This window comes from Pelophylax lessonae (assembly GCF_965119305.1).
Source record: "Pelophylax lessonae genome assembly, chromosome: 3".
Taxonomy (NCBI): domain Eukaryota; kingdom Metazoa; phylum Chordata; class Amphibia; order Anura; family Ranidae; genus Pelophylax; species Pelophylax lessonae.
This window is the reverse complement of record NC_138770.1, coordinates 126803250-126822798: the sequence shown is the minus strand read 5'-3', so window position 1 is coordinate 126822798 and position 19549 is coordinate 126803250. Positions and strand designations below refer to the sequence as shown.

The 19549-nt window shown below is 45.9% G+C and overlaps 1 protein-coding gene across 3 annotated transcripts in view; it reads left to right on the top strand.

The window, feature by feature from the left end:
- Nucleotides 1–19549, top strand: part of LOC309551751 (b(0,+)-type amino acid transporter 1-like) — a 116569-nt gene that overhangs the window by 35069 nt on the left and 61951 nt on the right. For 2 of the 3 annotated variants that reach the window (XM_082252442.1, XM_082252443.1), the window contains 2 exons: nt 12566–12653; nt 18385–18713. In XM_082252442.1, coding sequence (XP_082108568.1) covers nt 12566–12653; nt 18385–18615 — 319 coding nt within the window. In that variant the 3' untranslated portion in view covers nt 18616–18713. Of the gene's footprint in view, nt 1–12565; nt 12654–18384; nt 18714–19549 lie in introns of those variants that run through there. The other variant, XM_082252444.1, reaches the window with a different exon arrangement.

Sequence of the window (19549 nt, the reverse complement as noted above, 5' to 3'; positions counted from 1 at the left end):
ACCCCTCGTTGTCATACAGGTTGCTGGGAAAGAAAGAGCACAGTTTTCCATAGAATTGGGGAGAAGGAGAAATGCATACAAAGGTTGTGAAAGTATGTGGGCAGTAGAAAAGCTCCTTGAGGCTTATATCTATGGGTGCTCTGTACTGCATTGGGATCGATCCAATTATGCTAGTGTGGTAATTAAAAATAAGTACCAATCGTCTCAATCAAAATGTTCCCCAAATGTAATGAAAGGCATACAGAGCACTCATACCGGTCGGTACCAGGTGTTCACAAGAGTGGACTAGGTGAAATGGTTCCCAAATACCAAATATCGGAAGGAGCAAAGAGAAAAACCAATATAAGGAAAGGAGGTAGTGTGAAAATGGTCAAATATTGCTGACATACGTCGTGGTGGTGAGTTCCCATCCTGTTATAGTCTTACCTTGTATCACTTCATGGCTGTGTAATGGCGGTGCGCACTCTGGAAGCGAGTGTCCGCCTTTTGTGAGGACGCCGGCGCATGCGCAGTGCGTGCGGAGGTGTGGCCGCCCATCTAACAGGCGCAGGCCGAATGGGATCCCCCGTGTCCAGAGCGCACAGGCGCCGCCCACAGAGGACGTGGACCGAGGCGTGCGTTCCGGGCACACCAGCGCACATCATGTGACCGTCAGACATCAACAAACAATGTCGACGCCAGCCGGTCAATGTAGGGGCGTGGATACACCCCTTTGTGCGCTGTGGGGAGTCAAGGAAGGGGAGGGAAGCAGCTCAAACCTTGCTCCGTATGCATCTATAATGGAGGAACAGACATAATGTTTACATAAAATTAGTAGACCAATGTAGTTACATGGCATGCCATATGTCAATGAGTACATCTCGGGCATATAACGTGCAGCAAAAGGCGCTAATACTGATATTAAGAAATCAAAATTTCTGTCAGCATCCAAGAGGTGATATTGCTCGGTGCTGTGAGCATTGCTTTGAAAGGGGAGAATATGATCGACAGAAAATGGTGATATAGGAACAGAGAGGGGTTACAGGTCATGTCACAGAGTCTGACAAGGGATTCAAAATATGTATGTATAAAAGGGAAGAAGAAAAACCAATAGTGAAAAGGTTTCAAAATTTAAATTTTTTTTTTAGTCTATCTCCTCCTCTGTAGCTGTGGGTGATTTTATGTAGGAAAAACAAAGAACGAATTCTACAAACGGGCACAGAGGCACATTTCTAGCATGCGCTCATGCAACCCAGATCTCCCCCTAGGGAGACATGTAAAGGGATTACACAATGGTATTTCTCCACAAGTTTTCTTTGTAATCCTAGACCGCATGCACCCCAGCAGCAGAGGAGGAGATTGGGACAAAACCCTATTGCAACGCGAATCCAGGTGGATTCATACATTAAGGGCCACCATCCCCCCTGGCTTAAACGACAACCAGGGCCGGCGTTAGGGGGGGGGACAAACTGGACAAATGCCCAGGGCCCCGAATGTCCAGGGGCCCCATGTCACTGTCAGCCAGGGCCGGACCGGGCAGACCGGGCAGTGTCCCGGTGGGCCGCGGCGCTCAGAGTCATCAGATTCACTCACAGACACTAGAAGACATTCCCTCACTGCGGGCGGCCGCCGGCCGGTGTACTTGCCAGCTACACCGGCTCCGCGGCCAATCAGCCTTCTGTTCAGGGGGGGGTGTGGGTCACACCCCCCCCCCCTGAGCAGAAAGCTGATTGGCCGCAGAGCCGGTCCGGAAGTCAAGTAGTCAGTGTGTGTCTGTGTGTTCCTTCCCGCGCGGCCGCCGATGATCACTGAAGCCGCTGCAGATGGGAGCTCCTTCAGCCCGACTTCGGGCTGCTCGCGGGGGGCGGCGGCGGGGAGAGAAGGTAAGTGACTGCCACTGCAGCCTGTGCTGAATAGGAGGGGGGTGGGGCGGCTCGGCTGCATATAGAGAGGATTTGATGTCTCCTTATGCCGCTGGATGGATGGATTCTTCTCCCTTCTGCAGGCATTCTGCGGCTGCAGGAGAAATATGGAAATATCAATTTCTCTATATGCAGCTGAGCTGTCCCATCCCCCTCCTATTCAACTTCTTTTACTGCCCCCCCAGTGATCTTAGCCCCTCCCCAGTGATCGTAGCCCCCCTCCAGTGTTGTGTTCTTAGCCCCCCCCAGTGATCGTAGCCCCCCTCCCCAGTGATCGTAGCCCCCCTCCCCAGTGATCGTAGCCCCCCTCCCCAGTGATCGTAGCCCCCCACCCCAGTGATCGTAGCCCCCCTCCCCAGTGATCGTAGCCCCCCTCCCCAGTGATCTTAGCCCCCCCAGTGATCTTAGCCCCCCTCCCCCAGTGCTCTTAAACCCCCTGTACTCTTTAGCCCCCCCGTGCTCTTCAAGTCCCCACAGTGCTTTTCATCTCCCCCTATGCTCTCTGGCTCCCCCAGTGCTCTCCACCCCCCTGTGCTCCCTGGCTCCCCCCTAAGTGATTTCCAGTCCCCCCCAGTGTTCTCCAGTCCCCCCCCATGCTTTCCATCCCCCTGGTTTTCCCTGCCCACCACCCCCCCCCCAGTGCTATCCACACCCTGCGCCTTCCAACCCCCCTGCAATGCTTTCCAAACCCCCCCCTTAATTCTTTCCAGTTCCCCCCCCCTTGCCCTTCAGCTCCTCCAGTGCTATCTGCTTTCCCTGTGCTCTCCAGCCCCCCTAGTGTCCTTCTATCTTCTATCATGTCTGCAGTCTCTGACCTTCTCTTGTATCACATCCGCAGTCTCTGGACCATCTCCTGTACTATGTCTGCAGTCTCTGACCATCTCTTGTATCACGTCTGCAGTCTCTGACCATCTACTGTATCACGTCTGCAGTCTCTGACCATCTACTGTATCACGTCTGCAGTCTCTGACCATCTCCTGTATCATGCCCTCAGTCTCTGACCATCTCCTGTATCATGCCCTCAGTCTCTAACCATCTCCTGTATCATGCCCTCAGTCTCTGACCATCTCCTGTATCATGCCCTCAGTCTCTGACCATCTCCTGTATCATGCCCTCAGTCTCTGACCATCTCCTGTATCATGCCCTCAGTCTCTGACCATCTCCTGTATCATGCCCTCAGTCTCTGACCATCTCCTGTATCATGCCCTCAGTCTCTGACCATCTCCTGTATCATGCCCTCAGTCTCTGACCATCTCCTGTATCATGTCCTCAGTCTCTGACCATCTCCTGTATCATGTCCTCAGTCTCTGACCATCTCCTGTATCATGTCCTCTGTCTCTGACCATCTCCTGTATCATGTCCTCAGTCTCTGACCATCTCCTGTATCATGTCCTCAGTCTCTGACCATCTCCTGTATCATGTCCTCAGTCTCTGACCATCTCTTGTATCAGGTCCGTAGTCTCTGACCATCTCTTGTATCATGTTTGCAGTCTCTGACCATCTCCTGTACTATGTCCAGCGGGAACACTCTACAGCCACACCGCACAGCACACCAAAGGTAAGTGAAGGACTGGAGAGAGGAGTGACTTCTACTTAGGGATTTATTTTGCAGATAGGCTGGGCTGGCACTGGCAGCAACAATTTTATTCAAAGAAATCAGGATTTCTTCTGCAAATATACTGGCACTGGCAGCAAAAATTTAATTCAAATCAGGATTTCTTTTGCAAATAGGCTGGCCTGGCACTGGCAGCCAGGCATAGTACTAGTCTAGTACTATGCCTGCCAGTGCCTTGTCTGATCTGATGATGTCACTGCCAGGCTATTTGCAGAAGAAATCCTTATTTTTCCTCATTTTTTGATCATGTGTCATGATGACATTGGTTTTGGTAATTGTCTGACTCTGATGCCAGCCTATTTGCTGAAGAAATCCTGATTTGAATAAAATATTTGCTGCCAGTGCCAGCCTGCCAGGCTATTTGCAGAAGAAATCCTGATTTGAATAAAATTGTTGCTGCCAGTGCCAGCCTACCAGGGGCTGATCTGAGGTGTGAAGGTGCAGGAATTGGGGTGGTCTGAGGTGTGAAGGTGCAGGAATTGGGGTGACCTGAGGTGTGAAGGTGCAGAAATTGGGGTGGCCTGAGGTGTGAAGGTGCAGGAATTGGGGTGGTCTGAGGTGTGAAGGTGCAGGAATTGGGGTGGTCTGAGGTGTGATAGTGCAGGAATTGGGGTGGTCTGAGGTGTGATAGTGCAGGAATTGGGGTGGTCTGAGGTGTGAAGGTGCAGCAATTGGGGTGGTCTGAGGTGTGAAGGTGCAGCAATTGGGGTGGTCTGAGGTGTGAAGGTGCAGGAATTGGGGTGGTCTGAGGTGTGAAGGTGCAGGAATTGGGGCTGATCTGAGGTGTGAAGGTGCAGCAATTGGGGTGGTCTGAGGTGTGAAGGTGCAGAAATTGGGGTGGTCTGAGGCGTGAAGGTGCAGGAATTAGGGTGATCTGATTTGTGAAGGTGTGCAAAGCTCACTTGATTTATTCTATTTAATGTTATTTAATTAAAGCATATTTTCATGTAGTTGTATGTTTTATTTGGCTAAATTTGATTAAATGCGCCTATATTTTTGGTAGAATATAAAAAAATTTGGGGCCCCACTTTTAGGTTTGCCCAGGGCCACACTTTATCTAAAACCGGCCCTGACGACAACATTAGTTTTAAACCATTCCTGGAAGGATTCACTTCAGGAAACTGGGAACCCTAAAACCAAATTTTTTAAAAAAAAATTTAAATTTTGAAACCTTTTCACTATTGGTTTTTCTTCTTCCCCTTTATACATACATATTTTGAATCCCTTGTCAGACTCTGTGACATGACCTGTAACCCCTCTCTGTTCCTATATCACCATTTTCTGTCGATCATATTCTCCCCTTTCAAAGCAATGCTCACAGCACCGAGCAATATCACCTCTTGGATGCTGACAGAAATTTTGATTTCTTAATATCAGTATTAGCGCCTTTTGCTGCACGTTATATGCCCGAGATGTACTCATTGACATATGGCATGCCATGTAACTACATTGGTCTACTAATTTTATGTAAACATTATGTCTGTTCCTCCATTATAGATGCATACGGAGCGAGGTTTGAGCTGCTTCCCTCCCCTTCCTTGACTCCCCCACAGCGTATCCACGCCCCTTACATTGACCAGCTGGCGTCGACATTGTTTGTTGATGTCCGACGGTCACATGATGTGCGCTGGCGTGCCCGGAACGCACGCCGCGGTCCACGTCCTCTGTGGGCGGCGCCTGTGCGCTCCGGACACGGGGGATCCCATTCGGCCTGCGCGTGTTAGATGGGCGGCCACACCTCCGCACGCACTGCGCATGCGCCGGCGTCCTCACAAAAGGCGGACACTCGCTTCCAGAGTGCGCACCGCCATTACACAGTCATGAAGTGATACAAGGTAAGACTATAACAGGATGGGAACTCACCACCACGACGTATGTCAGCAATATTTGACCATTTTCACACTACCTCCTTTCCTTATATTGGTTTTTCTCTTTGCTCCTTCCGATATTTGGTATTTGGGAACCATTTCACCTAGTCCACTCTTGTGAACACCTGGTACCGACCGGTATGAGTGCTCTGTATGCCTTTCATTACATTTGGGGAACATTTTGATTGAGACGATTGGTACTTATTTTTAATTACCACACTAGCATAATTGGATCGATCCCAATGCAGTACAGAGCACCCATAGATATAAGCCTCAAGGAGCTTTTCTACTGCCCACATACTTTCACAACCTTTGTATGCATTTCTCCTTCTCCCCAATTCTATGGAAAACTGTGCTCTTTCTTTCCCAGCAACCTGTATGACAACGAGGGGTTGTCTGGGATGAAACTTCGCGGTTTCTTCTCTTGCTTCCTCTACCTTATTCTCACATGTCTCGTGGTGGTGGTAGTACCCATACCCCCTTGACCCACTAATATGACCTTTTGGGGCCTCACCAATTTTTCCATCCTCCTTTTTGTTACATACAGGAACTCCCCTCCAGATGGAGATACGCATCTTTTGATCAGACTACTATATTCCCTTTTTAGGGATCCAACTTTGGATACTTGTTCATACTGTATGTATACAATTTTGAATATCCATTGACATCTATTATAGGCCCTGATACATCCTGTGGGTTACACTAATATCTACCAATATTTCACTTACAGACGCCCTTCAGTGCGGGCTGTTTTTCCTGGGATCCTCGTGGGAGTCCTTGGTGGGATAGCTGCATCTCCCTCGCTCCATATCTCTACGTTTGGTCTGCCATTAAACACCTAAACTGTTACAAAAACCTCTTTAAGGCAAGATACAGACCTGGAGAAACTGATATTTGGTGACTCTTTCTGATAACACGAGCCATAGGTCCTTTCCTGGCTTCGTTTTTATGTTTTGTGGCCTTCTCTTTCACGTCACATTTAGGATGTGTCCTTAAGGTATGTACAAACTTAGACACAAATGCAATATGTGAATTTTTATAACCCTATATGGGTGTAACAGACATCTTGTATAAAACATGGATATAAATGTCTTTACATGCAACACTACTTTACTGTGCTTTTTCTAATGACTGCAATATGTTTTACATCTTTAGTCTGAGATTCTTTCCTGTTGGACCACTGAGAAAGGTTACCAACCGAAACGCGTCTGGGCCCTTCCTTCCAAGAAATCCCAGCCATTCTTATCTGTGATGTATCACTTGGCCACTTGTTTTTAATCACTAATTGTTTGCAACCTATGTGTACAATTATTTTCACTTGTCTTTCATTCTCACAAATGTAATTCATATTATCTATTGTACGAATAAAAATTTGAAGATATCTACTCAAGCTCTGGTCTTTGCCATTTAAAGTCCCACCCCTAGGGGATCTCTTTGCTCCCACTTCAATGCAATGAACATTGTGCCGTGCCCCCATCAATGCAGAGTTCAGCGTGCGTGACCCCCCCCGAGAGTAGTGCACCTACCTGGAGCCCTGGAGCACCGCGGCGACGGCTTCTCTTGTCTTCAGTCCTGGACTCCCGGCGGGCGGCTTCTTCTCACTCCGGTGGCGTGTCTTCTCTGGTCCTCCCGCTCCCGCCTCCTCCTCGGCCAATGGCATGGGGTTTGCCATGCGGCCAATCAGGAAGCCGGTATTAGACCGGCTTCCTGATTGGCCAGGAGGAGGATCGGTGTGACAATAGCGAATTTTCATTCGCTATTGTCACACAATGGGCGGGCTCTGGGCGCACTGCTCTGCGCCCCGGGACCACCCTTTGCATCACCCTATTAGAGCCTCTGGCATAACATCGCATTAGTGTGTTTAGTAATGAGAATTGAATTGTTCTTTCTAAAATGTGTGTTTGTCCGGAATCAGACTGGTATGCTATTTATTGTTGTGCTTTACTTTACATTTACACGCATTGCTTTTGTCTTTGCACAAAAACCCAATAAAGAGTTCAAACATAAAAATGGCATCAGTGTGAGCTGATATTATTACAGATCCAAAGCACACAATGCTGCATATCTCTGAGAGGTCGCACTGCATCTGGAACCAGCTTTGTATTTTTTGTATGAAGAGGAACTATAAATCCCAGCACGTACTTTCAAGCTCAGCTATGCTAAGTCCTGTGGCATTTTTTGTATGGAGAGGAACTATAAATCCCAGCATTCCCTTTCAGGCTTAGCTCAGCTAACTCCTGCCTGCGACTCTGCCCATTCAAACAGCACATAGGTACGCTCATATTTGTACACGTAATGTGGGGGATGGCACTATGTACAGGTTTTTATTTGCCAACAAAATAAAATGTGGACTGTGGATGCTCACATTTGTAATAGTACTCTGGGGGATGCACTGTGCACGGGTTTTTATTAGACAATAACATAAAATAGGGACTGCGGATGCTCACATCCCGCTCTCCAAACTGTTGTGTTTAATTTTTGCTTCAGGAGCCGCGGGCCCCTGCACAGTAGCATAGATTGTCCTGCTGAAAAGTCCAACCGCGGACACTTCCACAGTAGCATACATTGTCTTGCCGAGAACTCCAACTCTTTTGTGCACAGCATAGGACTTCTCTGTGCACGGCATTTGTTGGCGCACATGCACAGTACAGGCAACTTGCCGAGATCTCCGACCAGAGGTGACGTGGGTTGGAGATCTCCGCAAGCACCCACCCTGCCCCACCAGTGGCGGCTGGTGTATACAGGGCGCAGGGGCGCCGCCCCCCATCCATGCGTCCGGCCCCCTAATCTGCATGCAGGGCGCCGGACGCATAGAGCCTAATGGGTTTTTTTTTTTAAATCACCTGATTAGAGCCAGAGGCTCTAATAGGGTGATGCAAAGGGTGGTCCCGAGGCGCAGAGCAGTGCGCCCAGAGCCCGCCCATTTTGTGACAATAGCGAATGCAAACCCAATGCCATTGGCTGAGGAGGAGGCGGGAGCAGGAGGACCAGAGAAGACACGCCACCGGAGTGGGACTGAAGACAAGAGAAGCCGTCGCCGCGGTGCTCCAGGGCTCCAGGTAAGTGCACTGCTCTCGGGGGGGGGGGGGGGGGCACGCACGCTGAACTCTGCATTGATGGGGGCACGGCACAATGTTCATTGCATTGAAGTGGGCACGCACGCTGATCTCTGCATTGGGGGCATGTATGCTGGTCACTGCATTGGGGGCATGTACGCTGGTCACTGCATTTGGGGGGCATGTATGCTGGTCACTGCATTGGGGGCATGTACGCTGATCTCTGCATTGGGGGAATGGTATGCTGGTCACTGCATTGAAGGGGGCATGTATGCTGGTCTCTCCATTGGGGGCATGTACGCTGATCTCTGCATTGAAGGGGGCATGTACACTGGTCACTGCATTGAAAGGGGGCACACTGCTCACTGTGCATTGAAAGGGGGCACGCTGGTCACTCTGCATTGAAAGGGGGCACGCTGGTCTCTCTGCATTGAAAGGGGGCACACTATACCTTAATTACTGAAGGCCCCTTTCACACTTTTGCGACCTCAAAGTCATGCAATTTTTTTACAGCGTTTTTTGCCGCAAAGCAATGCCTATTACATTTTTCTGTTTGCGCCCCCCCAAAAATTTTGAGCACCAGCCGCCACTGTGCCCCACCCCTCCATTGGTCCACCCCTGACTCCGCCTGTGTCCCCCACCATCATGCAGACTGTGTCCCCATCTCGTAGACTGTGTCCCCCGTCATCCTGCAGCCTGTGTCCCCTGTCGTCCTGCAGCCTGTGACCCCCGCCACCATGCAGACTGTGTCCCCCGCCACCATGCAGACTGTGTTCCCATCTCGTAGCCTTTGTCCCTCGTCATCTCGTAGCCTTTGTCCCCCGTCGTCCTGCAGCCTGTGTCCCCCGTTGTTCTGCCACCTGTGTCCCCCATCATTCCGACACATCCTGAAAGGGCTGTCACTCCTCTCATATATCACTCCTCTCCTCTTCATATATATATATATATATATATATATATATATATATATATATATATATATATATATATATATATATAAAATATATAAATGTGAGGATTAATATATATATATATATATATATATATATATATATAGTGTGTGTGTGTGTATGTATGTATGTATATATAGATATATATACATATATATATATATATATATATATATATATATATATATATATATATATATATATATATATATATATATATATATATTATCAAAGTGTCAGGCACTGGTATTTATTTATTTAGGTCTTTTATTTTATCCGTCCATTTTTATAGATAGATATAAAAATAAATAAACGGGAGGATCAAAAAAAAAGCTATATATATATATATATATACTGTATATATCTACACATATATATACATATATATATAGATATAGATTGTAGTGTTAACCATGCTGCAGATTTTTTTTGTAAATCCTTTATATATATATATATACTCTCCTTCCAATCTGACAGAGCTCGAGCTATTTCGTGAAGAAGAATGGGCAGAAATGTGACTCTCTAGATGTGCAAAGCTGGTAGAGACATCCCCAAAAAGACTTGCAGCTGTAATTGCAGTGAAAGGTGGTTCTACAAAGTATTGACTCAATACAAATGCACTCCACACTTTTCAGATATTTATTTGGAAAACATTTTTAAAACCATTTATTATTTTCCTTCCACTTCACAATTATGTGCCACTGTGTGTTGGTCTATCACATGAAATCCCAATAAAATACATTTTTGGTTGTAACATGACAAAATGTGGAAAATTCCAAGGGGTATGAATATTTTTTCAAGGCACTGTATTTGCCAATGCTAGCAGTGAAGGGATTAATAATCGTTATTTCTGACTGAGAGAGTTTAGTTCCGCTTTGACTATATATTGAATGTTTGCCTCTATTACTGGCTAATCTACAAATCTCTTCATTTAATGCAATGACACCACAATAAAAGAGCCAAACTGACGTAATTCTTCCCCTGGCAACTATTGTGGAAGCTGGAGCAGATACCTGTCAAAACAAAAATACCCTTTCCTTGGAAAAAAAAACATACATTTGTTCAGGGGGGTGGGGTAGAAAGGGGATGAGCAGTACCTTCATTTTTGAATGAAGGTCCTCTTTAACCTCCCTGGCGTTCTGATTATGTCAGTATTTTTGAATTTCAAAGCGGTACGTTGTTTTGCATGGAAATCTGTTGTTTTATATTGTAGGCCTGTAATTCTTAGGAATAAAACAGTAAAAGTGAAAAAAAAATTATCAATAAATTAATAAATAAATAAAATAAATAAATTATTATTAAAAAAATATTAATAAAAATAAAAGTAATAAAACAGTAAAAGTCCAGGCAGGGCACTGGATAAAGCACTAGGTATAAAACTAAGGTGAAATGATTTGATACAGTAATGTAATCCTAACAGATTACAATGTATCATGTCATATTTTGTGTACCTTTTTTTTTTTTCCGCCTGGTTCCACCCCCCCTGCATCGCCGCGCTCACAGGAAATGGAACCCGGAAGACAGATGCTGGCGTTCTATCAGAATACCGCTACCTATCAGATTCTGCAACCGGAAGTGACGTTCGGAAAGAAAAACCTCCTGCGCAATCGCCATGCGTTCCAATAGCTTTCCTAATGTGACAGGACATCGGGGGATCCTAGGGACAAGGTAAGTTTTACTACAGGTAATCCCGAGTTTGGCTCGGGGGTTACCGCTTTTAGTATTGAAAATGAACCCCGAGTCACACTTAGGATTACCACCAGGGAGGGTAAAGTGTTACCAAACCCACAACAGTAAAATCAGTCTGTATTTCCAGTAAAGCATGCTTGGTATACTCACTGTGGAACCCAAGGGAAAATCCTGCACATTGTGTAAAAAGGCTGCTTAATCCTGTCTTCAACGATCCTCCACCTTCTTTTACTGTCCCCAATCCAACTCCTGATAGAGCAGAGCCTTGGAGGCACTCTGCACATGCTCAGTTTGGTGTGTATTGCTGGAGAGTTTTCTTTTTGGGCGGGTGCATGTGATCAGCAAAGGGTAAATCAGCACTGTCCAGAAAGAAAGTCAGGGGTCTTGCAGCCTTAGAGGACAGTCAGAGGAGAATGAAAACTGTTTTTCAAGACGGCCATATTACCAATGCTCATACAGGTAATCCTCTGAACTATACACATGCTGGTGTCTTGGACTAATACCTCTTATACATGGCAGCTTACACAACATTGCCTCACTGGCTCACCAAAGCTAATTGGGGTTGATAGTGATACGGTCGCTTCCATACCTTCATCACTTTCAAGTGCCGGTTTTTGTTACATTGGTTTCCCATCCTCGCACTACATCCAGCTGGTTGGTAAAATTGTAAGTCTTTTGTACTGCTGAACAATCCTCTACATTATTATGCTTTAGTCGGCAGACTGACCATTTATGCCAAACTAGATGTTGACTGCTGAAATGTCCTCTTCACTTTAAATGCCACATCATGATAGTGATATCATCACAGACTAACAGCTCAATTGAAACTAAAGGGAATTACCCTTTTCCCTTCCTCTGACTTCTCAGAGGAAGTGCCATTAACTGATGAAACACCATTTACTCTATCTGTGCCTCATTAGGCGCTAAGTCCAATATAGGGTTACCACTATGCTCTAGTCCCCAGGGGTTCTACACACATTGGATGTCATTTTGAATTATATTGATCTTGTACCAATTGTGCAATTAATAGGTGATAATTATCGCATGACATCCCATTTGTGTACTGACATTTGGCATCTAGACAACCAGTTTATTATGTGTTGTGTTTTTTGTTTCTTGGTTTTGTATGCACCTTTACCTGTTGGTGGTTGCTGCGAATTTGAGTGGTCCTGGGACGCTGCAAATCGCATTGTTTTTAGCATTGAATAATTTTGTCACAAATTTAAATACATTTCCTATTTTTTTTTCAGTAAACCCTATTATGGCCTTTTGTCACTAAAGTAACCCCTTTGCTCCCCAGGTGATCTATTACCTGGGTTTTTGTTTTTTATACTGTATATGTGTTTGGTTACAGTGACAACACCTGATTAAGTGAGTGGTCAATGGGCATATACAGTATATAGTTTATAATCTACAAGAGCCAATTGCTGTTTTATGTTTACATATATTCTGATTACTGTAATCTTGTTCTCTTATCTACATTCAGCTTTACAGCCTGGCTGTTCTACGGTATAACAATTTTTGGCCTCATATATATAAAGATCAAGAAGCCGGATATTCCCAGACCATATAAAGTAAGTCATAAAATGTTGCTCATTAGTTGTATCCGCTAGCAAGAAATAAGTGAATTGAACCGAAGAGAGTAATAGTGGTACATTACAGATAATTTCTCTGAAGAGATTATCTTGTCTTCTTGGCTTCCAGGGCATCTCCGACTACACATAGCTCCCTTATATAATCTTTGTTTTTCTGTATTACAGCAGATTTCTCTGCTATTCATCTTTTAACCACTTAAGCCCCGGAAGATTTTACCCCCTTCCTGACCAGGGCCTATTTTGCGATTCGGCACTGCGTGACTTAATGGACAATTGCGCGGTCGTGTGACGCTGTACCCAAATGAAATTGACGTCCTTTTTTTCCCACAAACAGAGCTTTCTTTTTGTGGTATTTGATCACCTGTGCGATTTTTTTGATCATGCGCTATAAACAAAAAAAGAGCGACAATTTTGCAAAAATAACAATATTTTTCAAATTTTTTTATATGAAATTCCCCCCCCAAAAAATGTAAAAATCTAAATTTTTTAACATTTTAGGCCAATTTGTTTTCCGCTACATATGTTTGGTAAAAAAAATCGCAAAAAGCGTATTTTGATTGGTTTGCGCAAAGGTTATTGCGTTTACTAACTAAGGGAAAGATTTTTGTCATTTTTATTGTTTTTTTTTTTTTAACGAGTAATGGCGGTGATCTGCGATTTTTTTTGCGGGACTGCGACATTGTGGCGGACAGATCGGACCCTTGACTGACATTTTTGACACTTTTGGGTGTACTAGTGACATAACTACAGTAATCAGTGCTATACATATGCACTGTTACTGTAAAAATGACACTGGCAGGGATGGGGTTAACTTTATTAGAGAAGGAGGGGTTAAGTGTGTCCCTAGGGGGGGTGCTTCTAACTGTGATTGGATGTGGCTAGTGATGTAACAGCAGAGATCTACGGTCCTACATAGCAGGACCGTATGATCTCTGCTGTTACACAGGGGAGAGTGACAGGCAGCTGTGTTTACATTAGCCGCCTGCCTTTCTACCGGTGTAACCGACGATCGCGAGTGACCGGCGGACATCGGGTCTGCTGCTTGCACGCGCGCGGGGGGGGGGGGGAAGTCCGTGAGCGAGCGGGAGCGCGCCTCCAGCGGTGCACGCTCGCTCCCTAGAGCCTCACAGGCTAGCGATGTAGTACTACGTCGCTTTGCCTGTGAGGGGCTGACTGCTGCAGTAAATAGTCGTGCGGCGGTCAGCAAGTGGTTAAATGGTGCATAGTCCAGGAACTGTCTGTAATTTTGCTCATATGGACATATAGTCATTATACTGTTCACTGCTGTATGATGTAGGCCTGATGTTAGTTTTCTGTTTAATTGAAAATAAAGAAGATCATGAGCAATGACGCAAATAAATGAGTTCAGATCCCTCATTCAACAACCCCTGTCCATATTCAACAACTCTTTACAAAACCAACAATCTCACTCCTTTGTAGCCCCCAGGACACACACTCTCCATAAACCCAGGACCCCCCCCCCCCCCCCACATACACCCAACAGACCCTAAAGCCAGCCATACATAGGTCTAATTTCAAACAAATTTTCCTACGAAAATCATATATCAAAGAACTTTAATTCGAATCTCTCACCATTAAGCCTAGTACACACTGCTGAGCTAAATGAAAAACTGACAGCTCAGGTCAGAGCCACTGCACTAACTATCCAATGTTAGTACAGTGATCTTCCCTGCTGTGCCTATTGTGTTTTGACAGGGGGATGACTCCCTGCCAGAACACTACAGCCACTGGATGAGAGCGCTGATAGGGAGCCAGTCGGCAGATCGTTTTTGCTCATGACCCTTTCTATTGAACCGGCTGATGTCATCCGACATTCGGCCTGTGTGTACTAGGCTTTAGTGGGTTGCAGCAATGGCCGATTTTCATGCAGCCTTTGAATTTGAGTGGTTGGGCATGTTGGAAATTTTTGGAAATACGAACAAATTCCTAATCAATGATGGGGGAATCGTGTGAGAAATATAATCAAAAAAGAGATGCACAAGACCGCAAGAAAATAAAATTACCGGAAAAAAAAGAAGATTCTCTGCCACAAAACAAATTCTTTTCAATAGCAACATGAGGTGAAATTGAAGGCTTGATTGTACAAATTTTGAAATCAATGGTGTCACTATTGGATCACAAAACACACAAAATTTCTGATTTTCAAAAGAAAATGAGTTCAGAATTTGACCCATGTATGGCCAGCTTAACTCCTATAATCTCATGACTACCATAAACTAGGCTGGTTTAAACAGTTCAGATTATTTTAATTATGTGCTATGATGTCCACAGGAAATCATGCAGCATGGAATAGTAAAATGTATTGAAATAGAGCATCGCTCAACTCTTCTGGTCAGTCTTAGGTACCAGTCTCAGAAAATGTATGCTTTAAAAATGAGTTCTAGGCAGATAAAAAAGACCAGAGATGGACAAGCTGGTCCAATGTAACTATGTAAAAATGGACCATGCCTCAGGGCAGGATCTCTGATCTGGGGGTGCAGTAAAAAAAAAAAGTCTGGGGGCCCCAATGTCAACACTATGTGTAAGTCACCGACAGTCTGTCACACAGTGTCATGACCTGCATAGGCGTGCGCAGCCTATTGCATTAGGGTGTGCACCCCAAAACTCAAACACACATGCTTGTGTATATATATATATATATATATATATATATATAGAGCAGTGATGGCGAACCTTGGCATGAGACGATCAGAGACTGCAGACATGATACAGGAGATGGTCAGAGACTGCAGACATGATACAGTAGATGGTCAGAGACTGAGGACATAATACAGGAGATGGTCAGAGACTGCAGACATGATACAGGAGATGGTCAGAGACTGCAGACATGATACAGGAGATGGTCAGAGACTGCAGACATGATACAGGAGATGGTCAGAGACTGCAGACATGATACAGGAGATGCTCAGAGACTGCAGACATGATACAGTAGATGGTCAGAGACTGCAGACATGATACAGGAGATGGTCAGAGACTGCAGACATGATACAGGAGATGGTCAGAGACTGCAGACATGATACAGGAGATGGTCAGAGACTGCAGACATGATACAGGAGATGGTCAGAGACTGCAGACATGATACAGGAGAAGGTCAGAGACTGCAGACATGATACAGGAGATGGTCAGAGACTGCAGACATGATACAAGAGATGGTCAGAGACTGCAGACATGATACAAGAGATGGTCAGAGACTGCAAACGTGATACAGGAGATGGTCAGAGACTGCAGACATGATACAGGAGATGGTCAGAGACTGCAGACATGATACAGGAGATGGTCAGAGACTGCAGACATGATACAGTAGATGGTCAGAGACTGCAAACGTGATACAGTAGATGGTCAGAGACTGCAGACATGATACAGTAGATGGTCAGAGACTGCAAACGTGATACAGGAGATGGTCAGAGACTGCAGACATGATACAGGAGATGGTCAGAGACTGAGGACATGATACAGGAGATGGTCAGAGACTGAGGACATGATACAGGAGATGGTCAGAGACTGAGGACATGATAGAAGATAGAAGAGCACTAGGGGGGCCGGAGAGCACAGGGGAAGCAGAGAGCACTGGAGGAGGTGAAGGGCACGTGGGGGGGGGGGGGACAGGAGAGAACTAAGAGGGGGTTTGGAAAGCATTGCAGGGGGGTTGGAAGGCGCAGGGGGTGGAGAGGACTGGGGGGGCGAGCAGGGAAAACCAGAGGGTGGAGAGCACTGGGGGGGACAGGGAGAATAGGGGGATGGAGATGAAAAGCACTGTGGGGAGCTGAAGAGCATCGGGGGGGGGCTAAAGAACAGGGGGTCTAGTGCACTGGGGGGTTAAGATCACTGAGGGGGATTAGGAGCACTGGAGGGGGGGTTAAGAACACTGGGGGGCCAGCAAAGGAAGTTGTATAGGAGGGGAATGGGGAAGCTGCATATAGAGGAATTGATCTTTCCCTATTCTTCCTGCAGGAGGGAGAGGAGGACAATCAGTTATTCAGCAGCTGCAGGAAGAATAGGGAAGGATGAATTCCTCTATATGCAGCTTCCCCATCCCCCTCCTATCCAACACAGAGCACACACCCTTTAGCAATGGGCACTCACCTTCTTCCCGCCGAGGCCCCGCCCCCTTCTTCCGCCAATGCTCCGCCCCCTTTCTTCCCACCGAAGCTCCGCCCCCTTTCTTCCCGCCGCGGCTCCGCCCCCTGCTTGCTGCATGGATTGAAGGAGCTGCCACTGCAGCTGCCTTCACACTGCCATACAGGATCTCTCAGAGGACACTGGCTGATGCCCCCCCATTGGTACCCCACTGTGTGTGTGACACTGTCCTGTAGCTGCTTGCAGTGATGTGGGGGGTGGGCGGTATCGAGCAGCTGTCAAACACCAGCCAATGATTGGGCTGCTTAAGAAAGGGGCGGAGCCACATAAATGAAGCAGCCGCCCAGACCCCATCCCATTGGCTGGTGTTTGATAGCTGTTCGGTCCCGCCCATCCCCGACATCACCCCTGAGTTCTGACAGCTTGTCTTTCCCCTGCAAGCAGCAACATTACCTGACAGTGTCACACACTGAATGGCTTTGGTAAGCCGCACTATCTGCTGGAGCCAACAGCACAGCCGCCTTTCCACCGAGTATCTCACTACCCTCAGTGCCAAAGATGGAGATCTCGGGAGACTGCAGACACTAACAGACACAGGGTGATTAGGGTGGGCCCAGGCACACCCGGCACACCCCGTGCGCACGCCTATGATGACCTGAGAAAGCATAGTATATATTAGATTCGAATAGAGTGATTAAACAGAACCTGTGCCCCCCTATATCAGAGTCCCCCCTTTACATCAGGTTGCCTATCAGAGTCACCCTTACATCAGGGTCCCAATCAGAGTGCCCCCATACATCAGGTGCTCCCATTACATCAACTGTTCCCATCAGTGTGCCCCTTACATCAGATGCCTCTTTCAAAGTGCCCCTTACATCAGATGTCTCCTTTAGAGTGCCCCCTTACATCAGGGTCCCCATCAGAGTGCCCCTTTACATCAGGGTCCCCATCAGAGTGCCCCCTTACATCAGGGTCACCATCAGAGTGCCCCCTTACATCAGGGTTACCATAAGAGTGCCCCCATACATCAGGTAATTCCATTAGCATTCCCTGTACATTAACTGTCTGAATCAGAGTGCCCCCTTACATCAGGTGTCCAAATTAAAGTCACTCTTACATCAGGTATCCCCATCACAGTGCCCTTACATGGATTGTCCCAATCAGAATGCCTCCTTACATCAATTGCTATCATCAAACTCAAACTGGCTCATGGATCTGTAGATGCACTTTCGAAGACCTGGGGTGAGGCACCCCCTAGATCCGGCCATGCCATGCCTGTAATTCATCTTTAAAATAAGGATCCTAAAGATGCTTCAAAGTGGTAGGAAGAGTAAGCTGAAAGCTCAAGCCATGTATCATCAAACTAAGACTACTCAATGTTTCTATTATTCAGTAGTTTGTACTATAAAAATGTTCTCACCATATATGTTAGCAAATGTTTCTTTGATGCCGCTAATACCCTTCACTATGTACCCTAGATGCAGTTTGCCTTTGCAGAAAGACCAAATAAAAATAGAGTCCGCATCATCTCTTTGCATCAACCAACCTGTATTTTAATGAAAGCCAAAGATATCAGGTTCTCCCTATAACCACAACATTATTTTTGTTTCAGGTTCCGATCGTTATTCCATTTATTGTACTTATTGCCGCCGTGTACCTAGTCCTGGCACCCATCATCGGCAGTCCTCAGCTGGAGTATCTCTATGTTGTGCTCTTTATCCTCAGCGGAGTTATTCTTTACATTCCTGTGGTCTGTTATAAATGGTCTCCCAAAAGTTTCCGATTTATCACACTTTATCTGCAGCTCCTGCTGGAGATCTCTCCAGGTGACAGGAATGACTGAGACAAGGCCTGGAGACATCTGTGTCCCTCTTATCTGTTTACATATTCCAGTATTTCCAGTTCTCTTTCTGCAACTGGTCAACTGAAGCCCCTTAAGGTTTGGATATTATATTATATTTATATTTTATTATCTCTTTTCATGTGACAACACTGAAGAAATGACACTTTTGCTACAATGTAAAGTAGTGAGTGTACAGCTTGTATAACAGTGTAAATTTGCTGTCCCCTCAAAATAACTCAACACACAGCCATTAATGTCTAAACGCCTGGAAACAAAAGTGAGTACACCCCTAACTGAAAATGTCCAAATTGTGCCAATTAGCCATTTTCCTTTCCCCCAGTGTCATGTGACTCATTAGTGTTAGAAGGTCCCAGGTATGAATGGGGAGCGGGTGTGTTAAATTTGGTGTTATTGCTCTCACTCTCTCATACTGGTCACTGGAAATTCAACATGGCACCTCATGGCAAAGAACTCTCTGAGGATCTGAAGAAAAGAATTGTTGCTCTACATAAAGATGACCTAGGCTATAAGAAGATTGCCAAGACCCTGAAACTGAGCTGCAGCATGGTGGCCAAGACCATATAGCGGTTTAACAAGATAGATTCCACTCAGAACAGGCCTTGCCATGGTCAACCAAAGAAGTTGAGTGCATGTGCTCAGCGTCATATCCAGAGGTTGTCTTTGGGAAATAGATGTATGAGTCATTTCTTCAGTGTTGTCACATGAAAAGATGTGAGGGGTGTACTCACTTTTGTGAGATACTGTATATTTAGCTGCTTGATTTTGATTTTCTTTACATCTTTAGTAAGGTTGTCCGCTATTTTTTAGAAGCAGACCTGGCAATTCTATCCTTTAGAGGGAAAAACAATTCATTTCTTGTGTAGATTATCCTTGTATTCATCACAGCTGACCGATTCTCTGAGGAAGTCCTTAC